The sequence below is a fragment of the Notothenia rossii genome (genome assembly GCF_949606895.1).
Source record: "Notothenia rossii genome assembly, chromosome: 7".
Taxonomy (NCBI): domain Eukaryota; kingdom Metazoa; phylum Chordata; class Actinopteri; order Perciformes; family Nototheniidae; genus Notothenia; species Notothenia rossii.
In genome coordinates this window covers 29280735-29295559 of record NC_136905.1, presented here as the reverse complement: position 1 = coordinate 29295559, position 14825 = coordinate 29280735, and the positions used below count along the sequence as shown (strand labels likewise).

General features: G+C 40.3%; 1 protein-coding gene and 2 long non-coding RNA genes across 7 annotated transcripts; 1 reads left to right on the top strand and 2 right to left on the bottom strand.

The window, feature by feature from the left end:
- Positions 1-430: 430 nt before the first annotated feature.
- LOC307013387 (zinc finger MYM-type protein 1-like) lies at positions 431-4857 on the bottom strand. 5 transcript variants are annotated; one of them, XM_079640774.1, is made up of 5 exons: positions 4540-4857; positions 3914-3997; positions 3714-3815; positions 3502-3588; positions 431-3214 (listed from the first exon to the last, which is right to left on the bottom strand). In XM_079640774.1, exons 1-5 carry the CDS (start codon positions 4616-4618, stop codon positions 3195-3197), a joined length of 372 nt encoding a protein of 123 aa, XP_079496900.1. In that variant the 5' UTR covers positions 4619-4857; the 3' UTR covers positions 431-3194. The 5 variants fall into 5 exon arrangements, with proteins under 5 accessions (XP_079496900.1, XP_079496898.1, XP_079496897.1 ...); XM_079640772.1 differs by having other exon boundaries at positions 431-3168; XM_079640771.1 differs by having other exon boundaries at positions 3914-4857.
- Positions 4858-5886: 1029 nt separating this feature from the next.
- LOC307013343 lies at positions 5887-6658 on the top strand. Its single transcript, XR_013800945.1, has 2 exons — positions 5887-6057; positions 6523-6658. It is a non-coding gene; the product is annotated as an uncharacterized lncRNA (long non-coding RNA).
- A 2647-nt stretch (positions 6659-9305) lies between these two features.
- Positions 9306-12525, bottom strand: LOC307012919. Its single transcript, XR_013800770.1, has 3 exons — positions 12361-12525; positions 11733-11807; positions 9306-11643 (listed from the first exon to the last, which is right to left on the bottom strand). It is a non-coding gene; the product is annotated as an uncharacterized lncRNA (long non-coding RNA).
- Between the last annotated feature and the right edge of the window lie 2300 nt (positions 12526-14825).

Genomic DNA, 14825 nt, shown 5'->3' with positions numbered 1-14825 from the left:
GTTGCACTGTAAAGTGCGTCCTTAATTGATGACTGTGATGTGGTGGATGAAGTCGAGGGGGCACGCTCGTGAACTGTCAACAGGGGGGGGGGGGGGGGGGCTCGCTGCGGGGAAACTATGGACCTCGTTGCAAGCCGACATCGTAATCGAGATTAAAATATGATTAATTGCACAGCCCTACAACACACGGTCCGAAACAGAACCAAAGACACAGAGGGACAAACAGTTCGTTGGCAGAAAATGAAATGGCTGTGCTACACAAAAGAGGATCCGAAAAGGATTCAGTTCAAATATGAGCTGTCCGACCAAACTGCAAGTTGGAAAGCAGGAGACCAGAGGTGCTCATGCAATTGAACCAAAGAAGATGCACACAGGTCCACCTGGGACCACTGCTGTGAAAAAGAAAGACGTACTCACAGGGGCGGACCTAGCACATTTGGTGCCCTAGGCGAGCTTCACCACTGCGCCCCCCCCCAAAAAAAATATCAAAACATCTTAACAGTTATACAGTAAAGTACTGCAGCTTTATTTATTACAAGCAAGAACAAGAGCTAAGAATAAATGTAAAGTGCACACTAAAGAATTAAAACAAATAAACAACTTAGCTAACAAACAATAATAATATCAATAACAAACAATAAAAGAATGTGCAAATTTGCTTTCAAAGAAAATTAAGAAGAAATGTAAAGTGCACACTAAAGAATTAAAACAAACAACTTAGCTAACAAACAATAATAATAATAACAATAACAAACAATAAAATAACGTGCACATTTGCTTTAAAAGAAAATTATGTATTGTAAAATATGTTACACATGTCAAATAATCAAAATATAATATGCTAAATAAACAAACAAATACATAAAAATTACAAATTCACTTTGTCTCAAGAACTATTTACATTCCACTCCCTATCATCACACAAGGTTGGCCTACATATTAGCTCCTACTGGTTTCCATTTACAGTGCAATCCTTCTGGCCTTCCTCGCTGCAAAGTCATCAATCACATCATCATATGAAATCTGACCACCAACCTCATGGTTAATACTGATTACAGCCAGACCACTGAGGCGTTCTTGAGCCATGGTGGACCTCAGGTATGTTTTCAAGAGTTTTAATTTGGAAAAACTCCTCTCGGCTGAAGCTACTGTTACTGGTAGCGTTGCACTGATCCGCAGAGCAATACACAAGTTGGGATATATTTCGGTGAGCTGCTTTGTATGTATGAATTTCAACAACTCAAGAGTTGTCATGCTCTTTGAAGGCAAGTCAAGTACATTTTCCAACTCCTGAGCCAGCTCCTTCCCATCCAAATCAGATTGCCCTCCATGGCTTAAGGTGTGTGCAAGTGCCTCTGCTTGCTTCATCAGCTCTTGGTGTGGCAGGTCTGGGAAGTTGTACAGAATGCCAAACTTGTCTTGCACATGTTCAAGAGTGGTAAACCTCTCCTTTTGTGCTGACACTGCAGCATCTACCACCACGTTAAAGAACGTTACCTCCAGATTTTGCAAGGCATTCCTCAATGGCTCATCAGGAGACTCATATGAGAAGTGCCTCTTTGTTGACTTCAGCCGCTTTTGCACAAGGACTGCATCCACATTCATGTCTTCACACATGTCCTTGGCTGATGTTTGTGAAGCCACAAAGCCTGTGGCTCTGTAGGATTTGAGAGCTTTTTCAGTCTTTTTCAGTAGACTTACTGCTACATCCACTTGCATTGTTTGGGACTGCAGGACTTTGCTCACCTGCTGAATTTGACTTAACATGTCATACCAGACCACTGTGCACAGTGAAAAGCGGAATGACCCCACTTCTTCTGCCAGAGACTGGGCTTCAATCCTGATGATTGGGTCTTTGGCCTGGTTTCTCACCTCAAGCAGTGCCTCTCTCACAGCTGTGGCTTCATATCGCAGAGGCTCCACAGCTTTCACTCTGCTCTCCCATCTGGTTTCTGACCACATTTTGAGTGAAAGGTTGACGTGTTTCTTGAGGATGGCCCATCTCTGTGTAGAGGCAGAAAACAGGCAGTATAGCTTCTGCACAATGCCAAAAAATGATATGGCATCTTTGGAGCTTTTGGCAGCATCAGCAATGACCAAATTGAGTGTATGTGCCCCACAAGGCACAAACAAAGCTCTTGGGTTCAACTGCAGTAGCCTGGCCTGTACTCCCTTGTTCTTCCCTCTCATATTTGCGCCGTTGTCATATGACTGTCCTCTGCAGTCATCAAAGGCAATCTGCAACTCCTCCAGCCTCTTCAAAATCAGGGCGGACAAACTTTCACCAGTGGACTCCTCTGCTACTAGGAATCCCATGAAGTGCTCTTTAATCTGGGGGTCTTCTTCCAGTGTCACAATTCTGATGACTACTGACAGCTGTTCAGTGTGGCTAACATCCGGGGTGCAATCTAAAATGAGGGAAAAGTACTTGCATTTCTTTATTTCTTGCACTATTGTTGATAGAATCTTTCCACTGATGCATTCAATCAACTCATTCTGAATGGTTTTGCCCAAGTAGCTGTGGTGGGATGTTTGACTTTTAATCTTGTGGATGTGGTCTTTCATCACTGGGTCAAACTGCGCCAAAAGCTCAACCTCTTTCAAAAAGTTTCCATTTGAAGGAGAGTATTTCTGTCTTTCCTCTCAATGCCATATTTCGCCCTGCCAGAGACTGTACAATAGCAACCAGTCGTGTCAGCACTGCTCTCCACCGACTCTTCTCTGCCTCAAGGAGGGCCTGCTCTTGTTTGTCTATTGTTGTACCTTGTTTTAATCGAACTGCCAATTCTTTCCATGACGCCAAATTGTTCAGGTGTTCCGGACTATTTTCATGGCTGGTCAAAGCAGCACTTGCATTTTTCCAATCCGACAGTCCTGCATTTGTTAAATTAATTTGTTTTGGAGATAAAAGTTGACAACAAAAACAAAAAAGACTGTTCTTCTTTTTTGAATATGTCACCCAACTTCTTTTGATCCTTTCTCCATTTACTAAGGTCCTGCTGAAGTACTGGTGGTGGCAACTTCTCCCATCATCTCTCCTTGGGAAAATGAAATCAGGTGTTATCTGATATGGTCCTCTCCGAACAAACTCTGTCCTCATTGTGTCTGTGAGATGTGAAGGGCAGTCAGCAGGATCGGTTGGTAGTGGATCGTCTGTCTTTGCTGCATCTGGAGGGCATGTGAAGCACATTTTCTCACCTCATATTCACAATATCTTCACACACACACACACACACAACACACACACACACACACACACACACACACACACACACACACACACACACACACACACACACACACACACACACACACACACACACACACACACACACACACACACACACACACACACACACACACACACACACACACACAACCCCAATTCCAAAAAGGTTGGGACAGTGTGTAAAATGTAAATAAAAACAGAAAGCAATTATTTGAAAGCATGAGGACAATTAGGTTTATAGCTAAACATCTTTACATTCATAAGGCACACACCTGAGAAGAGTGTATGGGTGGAATCTGTGGTGCAATCAGGATGAGATGCAGCAGGCTGTTCTGACGTTCCTTGCAGTGGTTCTGGGCCTATACATATATAGAGAACACACAAGAGCAAATATATTGGCTGGATTAGAAATGGCACGACAGTCATTTTTACATTCAATTATTTATCATCACATCAGGAACATCTATTGACATATTGTACTCACCAGAACAAACAGACACAGTGGTCAGTGGCAGGGTGGAATCAGTGGTCATCTCATCAGGATGAGCAGCTTGCTGTTCTGACGTTCCTTCATGTGGTTCTAGGTCTATAAATATAGAAAGAAAACACAAGAGCAAATATATTGACTGGATTTCACATTCAATTATTTATCATCAGGAACATCTATTGACACATTGCACTCACCTGAGGAAGCCGGCACAGCTGAGGTGCATGGCGGTTCCTTGTCAACTGATGCAGCAGATGGTCCCAGATATTTTAAAAGTGAATCTAAAATGATATAACAAAATGTGTATTATCAACATTGAATCATTTCCATTTGTTAAATGTAGCTATTATTTAGTTAGTAAGCATTAGGACAGCCTGACAGGTCTGATTCAACTAATCAAGAGCTATGCCTATCTTATTAGAACAGTTGAATCAGGTGTGTTAGTTCTGGGTTGGAACGAAAACATTCAACAGGACTGGAGTTGAGAACCACTGAGCTAGTTAGCTAACGTTAGCGCACATTATGACAGGGTTGAATTTGGCAAATGTTTGACTCGGATAGTCAATGTGCTTTCTGAGGTAAACTTAACGTTAGCTAACGTTACCAACTAACTAACATTCCACCACACTGGCTAGCTCGCTACACCAAAACTAACATTGTTTTTATTACTAATATTTCTATTTCATGACACAAAGAAAATAGCCTTATGACAGTTTCGACTGAATGGCAATAACAAACGCTGGCTAGCTAACGTTGGCTTGGCTAACTAGCAAGATTACATGATCCATTCGCTAATGTTGACAATACAATCAAAATTGCATACCTTTCACCTTGGCACGTTTCTCTTCTTCTTCTTTTCTTCTGTTTTTATACTGCGCCCCAGATGGCTTTTGCCTCTTCATAGTTCTCTAACGTTAGTCTTTCTTTCCTCAACGCTCAATTTGATAAACACTTGACCGATACCCATCAATGCACAGCGCTCTAGCATGTTCTGACTGTGAACACCTAAAGCCGAGGCTCTCCGACCGACCGTTTTAGATTTTTGGCTCATTTTCCCTTATGTTAGAATTTTTTTTTTATGTAAGAATAATGGTTGCAGATATAGAGGGGGGGCGCCAAAACTGCGCCAAGCAAAAAAAAAAAAAAAAAAAAAAAAGATTTTTTTTTTTGTTGCAATTTTTGGCGCCCCCCTCTGGGTGGCGCTCTAGGCAACCGCCTATATTGCCTGTAGGAAGCTCCGCCCCTGCGTACTCACACAAATGGGAGTATCCCTCACTCCTATGTGGACTTCTACCAGTCTTTGCAAGTCATTCAGGCAGAGTAGGCTATTTCAAATCAATATGAAACGTACATGATCTGCATGAAATATGCACGTATATAATTATATTGCAATATTTGACATTCCCAAACAGTTATTAGGCCAGGTTTAATGTAATTTATTGTTATTCAGTGAACTAATGTGATATTGATATTTTATATGATCACAATGGACTCTGTAGCCTATTTTCAATTGGTTATTTGGGGAAATGGCTAAATAATTAATTATTTGGCAAAATGGTTATTAATGTTTTTTGTTTTAATATAATTACATTCAATGAACTAATATGCTATAAGGATATTTTCATATAATATTGTTATTATAACAATTGATTACTGTTACTTTTGAACTCATTAAGGTAAAGCCTTTTTCCTATTTTTATCAGATACACCCTTTTTCTTAGTTCATATGAGATAAAATCTTAGTTCCAAAAAGGCGCATGTGACTTTATTCCGAATTTTAAAAAAAATAGAAGAATATTTTTTTCAATAAAAGTCAAAATATTGTTCATTAAGTATATTGTCATCCACATGTTTATAAAGTTTTCATATTAAAGATTGAATTTAATAAACAAAGTCAGGACAAAGTATGGTCCTTTTTAGTTTTGGCTCTCCTGTAAAGTTGGTCAAATGTCACTTACGCCCCTCTGGTTCTCACCCCTCGCTATGCGCTCATTCTCTGGACCACTTCAATTAATAACCTCCACTGATTTGGGGAAGGTCGTATCTGCAATCACCTTTTTCTTATGCAGCACTACCCTGAAAAACTTTCTGTGGTACTTGCGCTTTTAAGCACTGCACAAGCTAAGCTGCATCAACATTACATCCCTACTTACTATACAGAATATTTCAACCAGCGCCATATAGACTGAGAGTTATGTCATCTCCGTTCACTCCAATGGACCACTTTTTTACAGCAATGGCAGATCGTGGAGCCTCTCAATCGTTCCCCGGAAGTTAGCGCCAAGGCTAGCAGAGCTGTAGAGTTGCAGCATAATAGACCGTTCGTGACGGACTTTTAAAGGTAAGAAGAAGTTTAAAGATTTATATTGTGGATATTATCAGTACATCTGTTTCAAATTAACATGTGTATTAAAGGATGTCAGTGGATTATCCCTAAATTAGTAGATTTAGGGAACGTTTACAGATAACAGATTAAGCTAGGATACCGTACCATAGTACCATACACTATACCATAGTGGTTGAATACACAGTATTAGGAAACACTTTATACTTACTGGACATGTTATACTCTTTACATACTGTATATAAAATATGACCAAGAATGTGAGACAACTTTATAGAAATTCATATCACATCTGTTACTGATGCCATTTGTCATACTTTGTTAAACTCACAAATAATAAAGTTCCATAACTTCAGTTGGAACAAAGACCACACCTTATCTCCCCAAGGCAATTTCCCATCCAATAGGTGTGCTATATAGGTGTGTATAACCCTTTCTCCTGTCTGTTACTCCCTCTTTCAGCACAAGAACCAGAGGGGGATTCAATGGAGCCTGAATACCTGCACTGAGACCCTCACCCTGCACTCTGAGTCTCAACTCTCAGTGTTTTTCAAGCCTTTCCCTGTTTTTTTCTATTAAACAAAACATTAAGCTTTAATGCAATTAAATGCAATTACCACTTCAATGGTGTGGTTTTCGTTTTGTGAAAAAGTGCAAATGCAGTGTTTGTATATAATAACCTCACATATTTTTTTGCTTTTGGTCATGAAATTGCTCCTGCTGATTTGAGCCAGCCATTTTTTCCTCCGCTCTGTGTCAGTGGGGAAGCCGTACAATTGTACTCCTTTCTCGGAGCGATTTGAGCATCCCCAGGCAGCACAGCAAACCATGGTGGCGACTAGGAGGCAGCACAGCAAACCAGGACAACACGGAGGAAAAGGCACAGACAAACTGCATGATAAGCTATTCAATGTTTATTGAATTCCATGTATTTGCAATGGATGTTCCTAAAACAACACATTTAACATCATCATCATCATGCTGCTGCTGCTGCTGCTAGTCCTTTGATAGTCACCTGTCCTTTCTGAAAGCCATAAAGATGACATTAGTCATTTAGATAACTTGTGTCCTCAATTACCATGGGATTACTGAAACTACCATGAATTTAAGAAAATGGTAGAAATTAATCTAATCTGAATTTTGAAGCATTCCTTTAGATCCCCTCCCTCTAAATATATCAATAAACATTAGAAAGTGATGCTCCTGACTACCATACAAGTTTAAGAAGATAATATTGGTTTTAAAGAATTCAAAGCTATAAACAGCAACAGGCTCTTTAACCAAGGCACTGTTAGCCTAACATGTAAACTAGTTGTTCACACTAATCCTAATATTATCACTTAATATTAGCAAATTCTATTTTATTTAAAAAAAAATATTGATCTAAATACATACACATATCGATTTGTTGTATAAATATTGCAAATCAAAACCTTTATTCACTAATAATTACCAAAAATCGTAGTTCTATCTCCTGTTATCAATGCATTCACATTGCCCGCCATGAACTTCCGGGGAACGATCCTCGTCTACATGAACCACGTGACGATAACCGTTTTTGGACTTATTTCAACCACAACAAAGCAGATTTTTTTATAGACAATGTTAACAGTTATGAGACAGGTAGAGACTTAAATCCATACATTATTATCTTGTACAATTCTGACCAAAACATTTAAAAATGGTAAATTAGAAAATAAAGGTTTTTGAGAATTTATATAATAATGTGTCATCTTTGTTTTCCCTCTGTGGGACGAAATAAAGGCATTCTGATCTGTTAACTTCAAACATAGACTGTATATATTCAACCTATAAATGGATCATGTTGTTTTATATAAAATAGTTATAATGTTGTTGCGTATGTATCATGCTCTGTAACCATATAATTTATATAGCCTATATACAGGGCCGGCCCTAGACTTTTGGGGGCCCTAAGCAAGATTTTGTTTGGGGGCTCCCCTCACTCTAGCGCGTTCTCACTACACACAACACGGAACCAACTTTTGTCTTATGATGTTAGTATGAGCACACATATTGTACAAATAAGCATGTAAACACTAAAGTGGGACCTGAGAAGAGCAGCACAGTCTTTAAATTGACTACAAATAACTACCTAGGCTATAACTAATGACTATATAAACTCAGTGAACAGAAATATAGAAACTCCTCAGTCCTCAGTGACATATGTTTTGTTGTTGTGGCTCTGAGTCTGTACTCCAGCACATTAGATTTGAAATGAAACAAGGACTATGAGGTTAAAGTGCATACTGTGACCAAGTATTAAATATGACTACTTTGTTGAAGTGTATGTTAATTTGTCCAATATTACATTTGATCCCCCATTTTAGGGGATCAAAAGTACTCTGACAAATGAACATAAACTTGAATAAAGTAGTCATATCAGATAGCACTGATGAACTGACAGTACAGAATAAAAAGACTGACAAAGTGACCATCACTGTTCAAAGATAGATATTTTTAATAAAAAACACTCAACACTAAATAGAATATATAAATAGATCCAAAAATACCTTTAAAGGATTAAATAATATGTGCAAAACAAACTGCTTAACAATGAAATGAAATGTAAAAAAACAAATGCAAATACAAATGTTCCTCTCGTACGTACAGTCAGAATTGTTCTCTTCTTGCTTTCCTGGAGGCAAAGTCATTGATGACCTGATCATAGGAGATCTGGCTGCCAATCTGGTGGTTTATGCTGATTATTGCCATTCCACTCAGGCGATCCTGGGCCATGGAGGACCTCAAGTATGTTTTTATCAGTTTGAGCTTCGAGAAGCATCTCTCTGCGGACGCCACTGTCACTGGAAGGGTACAGGCTATTCTCAGCGCTATCCAAAGATTTGGATAGATCTCACACAGCTCGTTTTCATTTAAGAAGGTGAGCATCTCCAATGTGGTCATATCTTCTTTGGGAAGCTCTGGAAGGCTTTGCATCTCCATGGCTAGCTCTCTCCAGTCAACGTCTGCCTCTTCGCTACAGGTCAATGTTTTTCCCAGCAGGGCACATTGGTCTGTAAGTGACTCATCATCCAGATTATGGAAGTTGTGAAGCACTCCAAACTTGTCTCTTACTTCCCCCAGGGACTTGAATCTGTCCTCCAAAGACTGGATGCCACCGTCCACCACAACATTAAAGAATCCTGTTTCCAGTCTCGTCATGGCATCAGCCACTGCCTCGTCAGCTGCCTCGTAGGCAAAATGCCTCTTTTTGCTCCGCAGCCTCTTTTCTTTCAGCACTGCCTCAACATTCATATTTCCACAGAGCTCTTTTGCTGTGGCCTGAGCATCTGTGAACCCAGTGGCCCTGTAGGTTACCAGCGATGCTTTGGTTTTGTCTAAGAGACTGACCGCAACATCCAGCTGCATGTTGACAGACTGAAGGAGCTTGCTAACTGTATTGATCTTTGACAGAATATCATACCAGACAACAGTGCAGATTTGGAATCTAAATGATCCAATTTCTTCTGCCAGGGATTGGGCCTCAATTCTGACCATGAGATCATTTGCGTTTTCCCTCACCTCTAGCAAAGCCTCCCTGACCTTATCCGTTTGGTAGCGCAACGGCTCGATGCTATTCACTCTGCTCTCCCACCGCGTCTCACTCCAGGACTTGAGAGTGATGTCCACATGTTTTTTCAGGATGGTCTACCTCTGGGGAGAACCTGAAAACAAGGTGTACAGCTTCTGAACATTACCAAAGAAGCAAGTAGCATCTATTGATCCTTTGGCTGAATCCGCCACCATCAAATTCAGTGTGTGGGCTGCACAAGGAACATACAGAGCTCGAGGATTCTTCTCCAACAGCCTGGCCTGCACCCCTTTATTTCTGCCCTTCATGTTTGCACCATTGTCATAGGATTGTCCTCTGCAGTCCTCAAAGGGGATCTTCAGCTCCTCCAGCCTGTTCAAAATGAGTGTAGACAAACCAAGCCCTGTGGATGCAGGGGCTATGATGAACCCCAGAAAGTGCTCCCTGATCTCAGTCCTTTTCTTCACACTCACTGTTCGAATCACAACAGTCATCTGCTCCTGGTGGCTGACGTCTGGGGTGCAATCCAAAATGATGGCAAAATACTTGGACTCTTTGATTTCAGCCACCATTGCTGCAAGTATTGTGTCACTGATACAGGACATGAGTTCATTTTGGATTGTTTTACCCAAGTATGTAGTGTAATTTCCTCCACTGTCAATGTGTCTGATGTGTTCTTTCAGAACAGGGTCAAACTTGGCAATTAGCTCAACTTCTTTGAGGAAATTCCCGTTGTTGTGGTTATGCAGGGTGTCAACAGTCCCTCTAAGTCCCAGGTTCCTCTCTGCTAGAGATTGGATGATGGAAACCAACCGAATGAGCACCTCTCTCCACCTCTTCTTCTCTGCCTCCAGGAGGTACAACTCTGTTTTGTCTATTGTCTTCCCTTTTCTAAGACGGAGCTCTAGTTCCTTCCAAGTCAACACACTTTTCACATGATCTGGGCTGTTGTCGTGTAGCTTCAGTAATGCGCCAATATTCACCCAGTCCTGTTGTCCCTCTGTTATGAGCTTTAATGATTTCTTGGAAAACAACTTGCAGCAAAAGCAGTAGACTGAATCATTGTTCTTGGAGTATATTAACCAGCTTCGCTTAACTTTCTCACCATTTACAAGTGTTCTAAACATGTAATGATAATGAAAGCTTCTGTTGTTTGGTGTTTTCGGGAATACAAATCTCTGTCCACCTGTACTGGCCCCCTAATCACCAGATCTGTACGTACGTGATCGTTAAGTACTGATGGCCACCCAGTTGGATCCATTGGTGAACCAGAGAGAAAAGGAGTAGAAGTTACAGAGGTAGGTGTAGTAGGCGTAATGGTACTGCTCTCAACTTCAATGGGTACAGAAATACCTATAGGGAAATTAATTTTAAAAAATAAGTTTTTGTTACTTGACATGTTTACAAGTTGATGTTCCTGGCAATGAACAACACAGTTGAATGATTGAACACAATAGTAATAATAATATTCATAATAATAATAATAATAATAATAATAATAATAATAATAATAATAATACCATGATTGATTGGACATATAGTGCTTTGCTTTTCTTGACAAACAAAGTTAAGGTCTCTTTGATGTAGGCCTAAACTTACCAGCATTGTCAGAGGTGGTTTCTTCAGTGATGGAAGTTGATGGAACTGCTATGGAATAAAGAAGTATATCATTGTTTAATATATGACTATAGGACTGTCTCTAGATCAGCTGTCTTTTCACCACTATGGTGCTGCTTTTGAGATAGCTCCAAAGTGCTGATCCAGAATCAGTCCTTAAAAACAGGTATCATCAAACTCCTGCCCCATGCATGACAGATATTTATTATAAGCAATGAACAGCGAGCTTGCTCAATAGAACTTCGACAAATGGCAATTGTAGCTAGCTCTATGGGCTTAATCTATACACTTAACACATCATTTACCAGCATTGTCTGAGGCGGTTTCTTGGATGACATCGGAGTCACTGGTGCCAACAGCTGACCTTGTGGTTTCACATTCACCAACAGCAGCGGTGGAGGTTGATTGACCTGCTATGGAATAAAGAAATATATGATTCGTAATGTAATGATTTAATATTCCAAATTCAGAAAGCTCTCACTTTGGGCCCATTTGAACTCACCAACAGTGTCCTCAGTGGACGTTGTGGTGTGTGCTGGCACCTGCTGTGGGCTTCCAAAGTACTTCAGAAGTGCTCCTGAGGAGAATATGTTACAGAGTTAAGCTTTATGGAAACAGACTTGAAATGGAACATCAAATGGAACATACTAGCTTTATATAGCTAATTCAATATTCAGCCAATGAATACTTGCATTTACATGAACTTAGAACCCACACAATGATGTTTGGATAGTTCGATAGATAGATAGATAGATAGATAGATAGATAGATAGATAGATAGATAGATAGATAGATAGATAGATAGTACTTTATTAATCCCAGGGGAAATTGGTTTACTTGGTCAAAATATGAAACAAGCACATATACCTAGCTAACATTAGCTACGAGTGTGACTTGCTGCCTGAGCTAAACTTTTCTAAAGTAAATTAATCAGTAACGTTAATAGCATCGCATTATTCTACAGAAAGGCTGAGATAATAATGATAACTTGGCTAGTTAGCTAGCTGTAACGTTAGCTAGAAAGTAAGTAGTAGTAGTAAGTAAGTTAGAATACTCCCAAATCCAAGTTATCCAACTATTGTTAGTGGGACACAGGACAGGAGACAGAGCCATAATATGAAGTTACATACCTTTATTGTCTTGCCTTTTTTCTTCATTAAGTTTTCTATTTTTTCGTTTTTGATCACCAGAGGCGTATGTCCTTTTTTTGCCAGACATCATGCAAACTGAAGGCACCACAGTTGAGCGCTCAGCTTTGCCTGCCTGCTCGCTCAAGTTGTCACAGAGTTACAAATGTGCCACAAAACCAACCAATCGGAGAACTCGAGAAGGTCAATTCTGATTGGCTGGTCGTCTCCAATCATATCTTCTATCTGAGATAGATGAGAGTAACACCTACGCCACGACGATTGTTTTTGTACTCCAAATATTAAGCAAAATATGTCACATTATATAATGACTGTTACAGAGTCATCATTTTGAGAAAAAGGCCTTCAAAGTTTCCTCTTCTCTGGATCGATCTGATTGATTATTAGCGGAGCAAATTATCAAAATAGTACGGAGGGAAGATATTTTCGTTTGGATTACTGGTCTGGGGGAAGCCCGCGAGTGTGTGCGTGTGTGTGTGTGTGTGTGTGTGTGTGTGTGTGTGTGTGTGTGTGTGTGTGTGTGTGTGTGTGTGTGTGTGTGTGTGTGTGTGTGTGTGTGTGTGTGTGTATTTTTGCATTTGTGTGTATTGTGGGAAAACACTCGAGAAACACCGGCTGTTGTTATGCCTGCTGTGACGTCAAGTTACTCCGTTCTCCGCTTTTAATTATGCCGTTACAAGCTTCAAAGTTTTATTTATCATCTGAATTTGCCGAAACAAGTTTAATATTCTGAAAGCCAATACTTTGTTTATTTGAAATCAGATGAAAACAAACTGTAACGGACCCTGCCGTGTTATCTATGATTACTATACACCTTACATTCATCATTTCAGCGGAGGGAGGGGAAGCGGCGCTGCGGAACAGCAGAGTGGCGAGTGAGAGCTGTCATCCTCCCTTTACAAGCTTAAAATGCCTGTAGCTAATGAGATTGAATCAGTGTTCGAATTACCCATTTGCTTTCGGGGGAGCCCTATTTATTTATTTTATTGCTAATCATATAGGCAGACCTGAAAGATCTATATGTTTCCTGCATTAGGTCAACATTGATCGCCAATAGCTTGTTTGGTAGGACATCTTTTTTTCTCCTCTCCGAAATCTCGATCGCTTTTTCGTTTGCCTGGCCCTTATGGTGATTATAAATCTTTTTCCGCAGGTTATTCTTTTAATCACTGCTGACTTTTCCCTGAATCCTTTCTTGTGAAAGGTGCACTCCGGTGGATTTTTCTGCGAGCGGCAGAGAGCTCAATATACTTTTTGCGTCTTTGCAAATCTCATATCCACATTCATCAGAAAAGATGGAGTGAGTGGAATGAAAAGCCATGGATAGCTTTCATTCCACTCACTCCATCTTTTCTGTGTCCAGTTAAAAGGCAGGTCATGGGCATCGTCAGGTTTGCTAGTGCAGGTGGCGCCGGCGGCTGTGGCCGTTGTTGAAGCCTCTTCAGGCTCCGCATCGGCAAGCCTCTCCCTCGGTGTGGAGCTGTCAAACGCGACCCTAACGCCGCTTACAGCCGGCTAGCTAAAAGTTGTTCCGTTCACGTTGTCATTTTTAGAATCCTTCGCTTCTTTGCTTGTGAATCCAAAAGCTGCGAGGCTTGGCTGATTTCGTTTCGCCATATTTTTTATGAACATTTCAAATACGCCGCCGGCATTGCCACCGTAACCATAGCAACGTAAGTAGCGTAAAGAATGCAGCGTCGCCACGTACAGATGGCAACACCCAGAAATATTCACAAATATAAAACAAATATTCAGAAACTGTAATGAACAATGACTATTATTTATTTCAAGAACTTTTATTTACAGAAACTCAACATTTCTAATCTGTGTGACACAAATATGCAGCTCCCCCTATTTATCTCAAAGTCGGCCTTCAGGGGAGCTCCCTCCCTCTTCGGGGGAGCCAAGCTCCCCCTTGGCTCCCCCCCATTTCGAACACTGGATTGAATATAACAATCAAAAGTAACAAAATATACACAGCTAGATCAGATCGCGTTTTAGATGCGACTTTAGAGTAGAGCAACGGTGTACTGAGATAAAAAAAAAAAATTAAATTAAAATTTTTTTTTTTTTTTGCTAGGGGGCCCCTCAGTGGCTGCGGGGCCCTAAGCGGCCGCTTATGTCGCTTAATGGGTTGGGCCGGCCCTGCCTATATATTTAACGTTTATAATATGGATTAAAAAAATGGTAAAACTGCATTTCAAATATACATATGTGGTTTCCTCTGTTTCGGGATCCCTCTGTTAACAGTTTTTGAATACTTTTCTCAATATGTAAAGTTTATATTATAATAGAAGTAGTTGCAGCATTGTAGCTTATTAGTATATTAGTAGTGGAAGCAGCACTAAAGAAGCGGCAGTTGGTTGAATGTCACTTTCTCTATTGTCTTTCTCTATCTCTATTGACAAATGCTGCATTCCTCTTGGTCACGTGACCAGCCCGCTGTC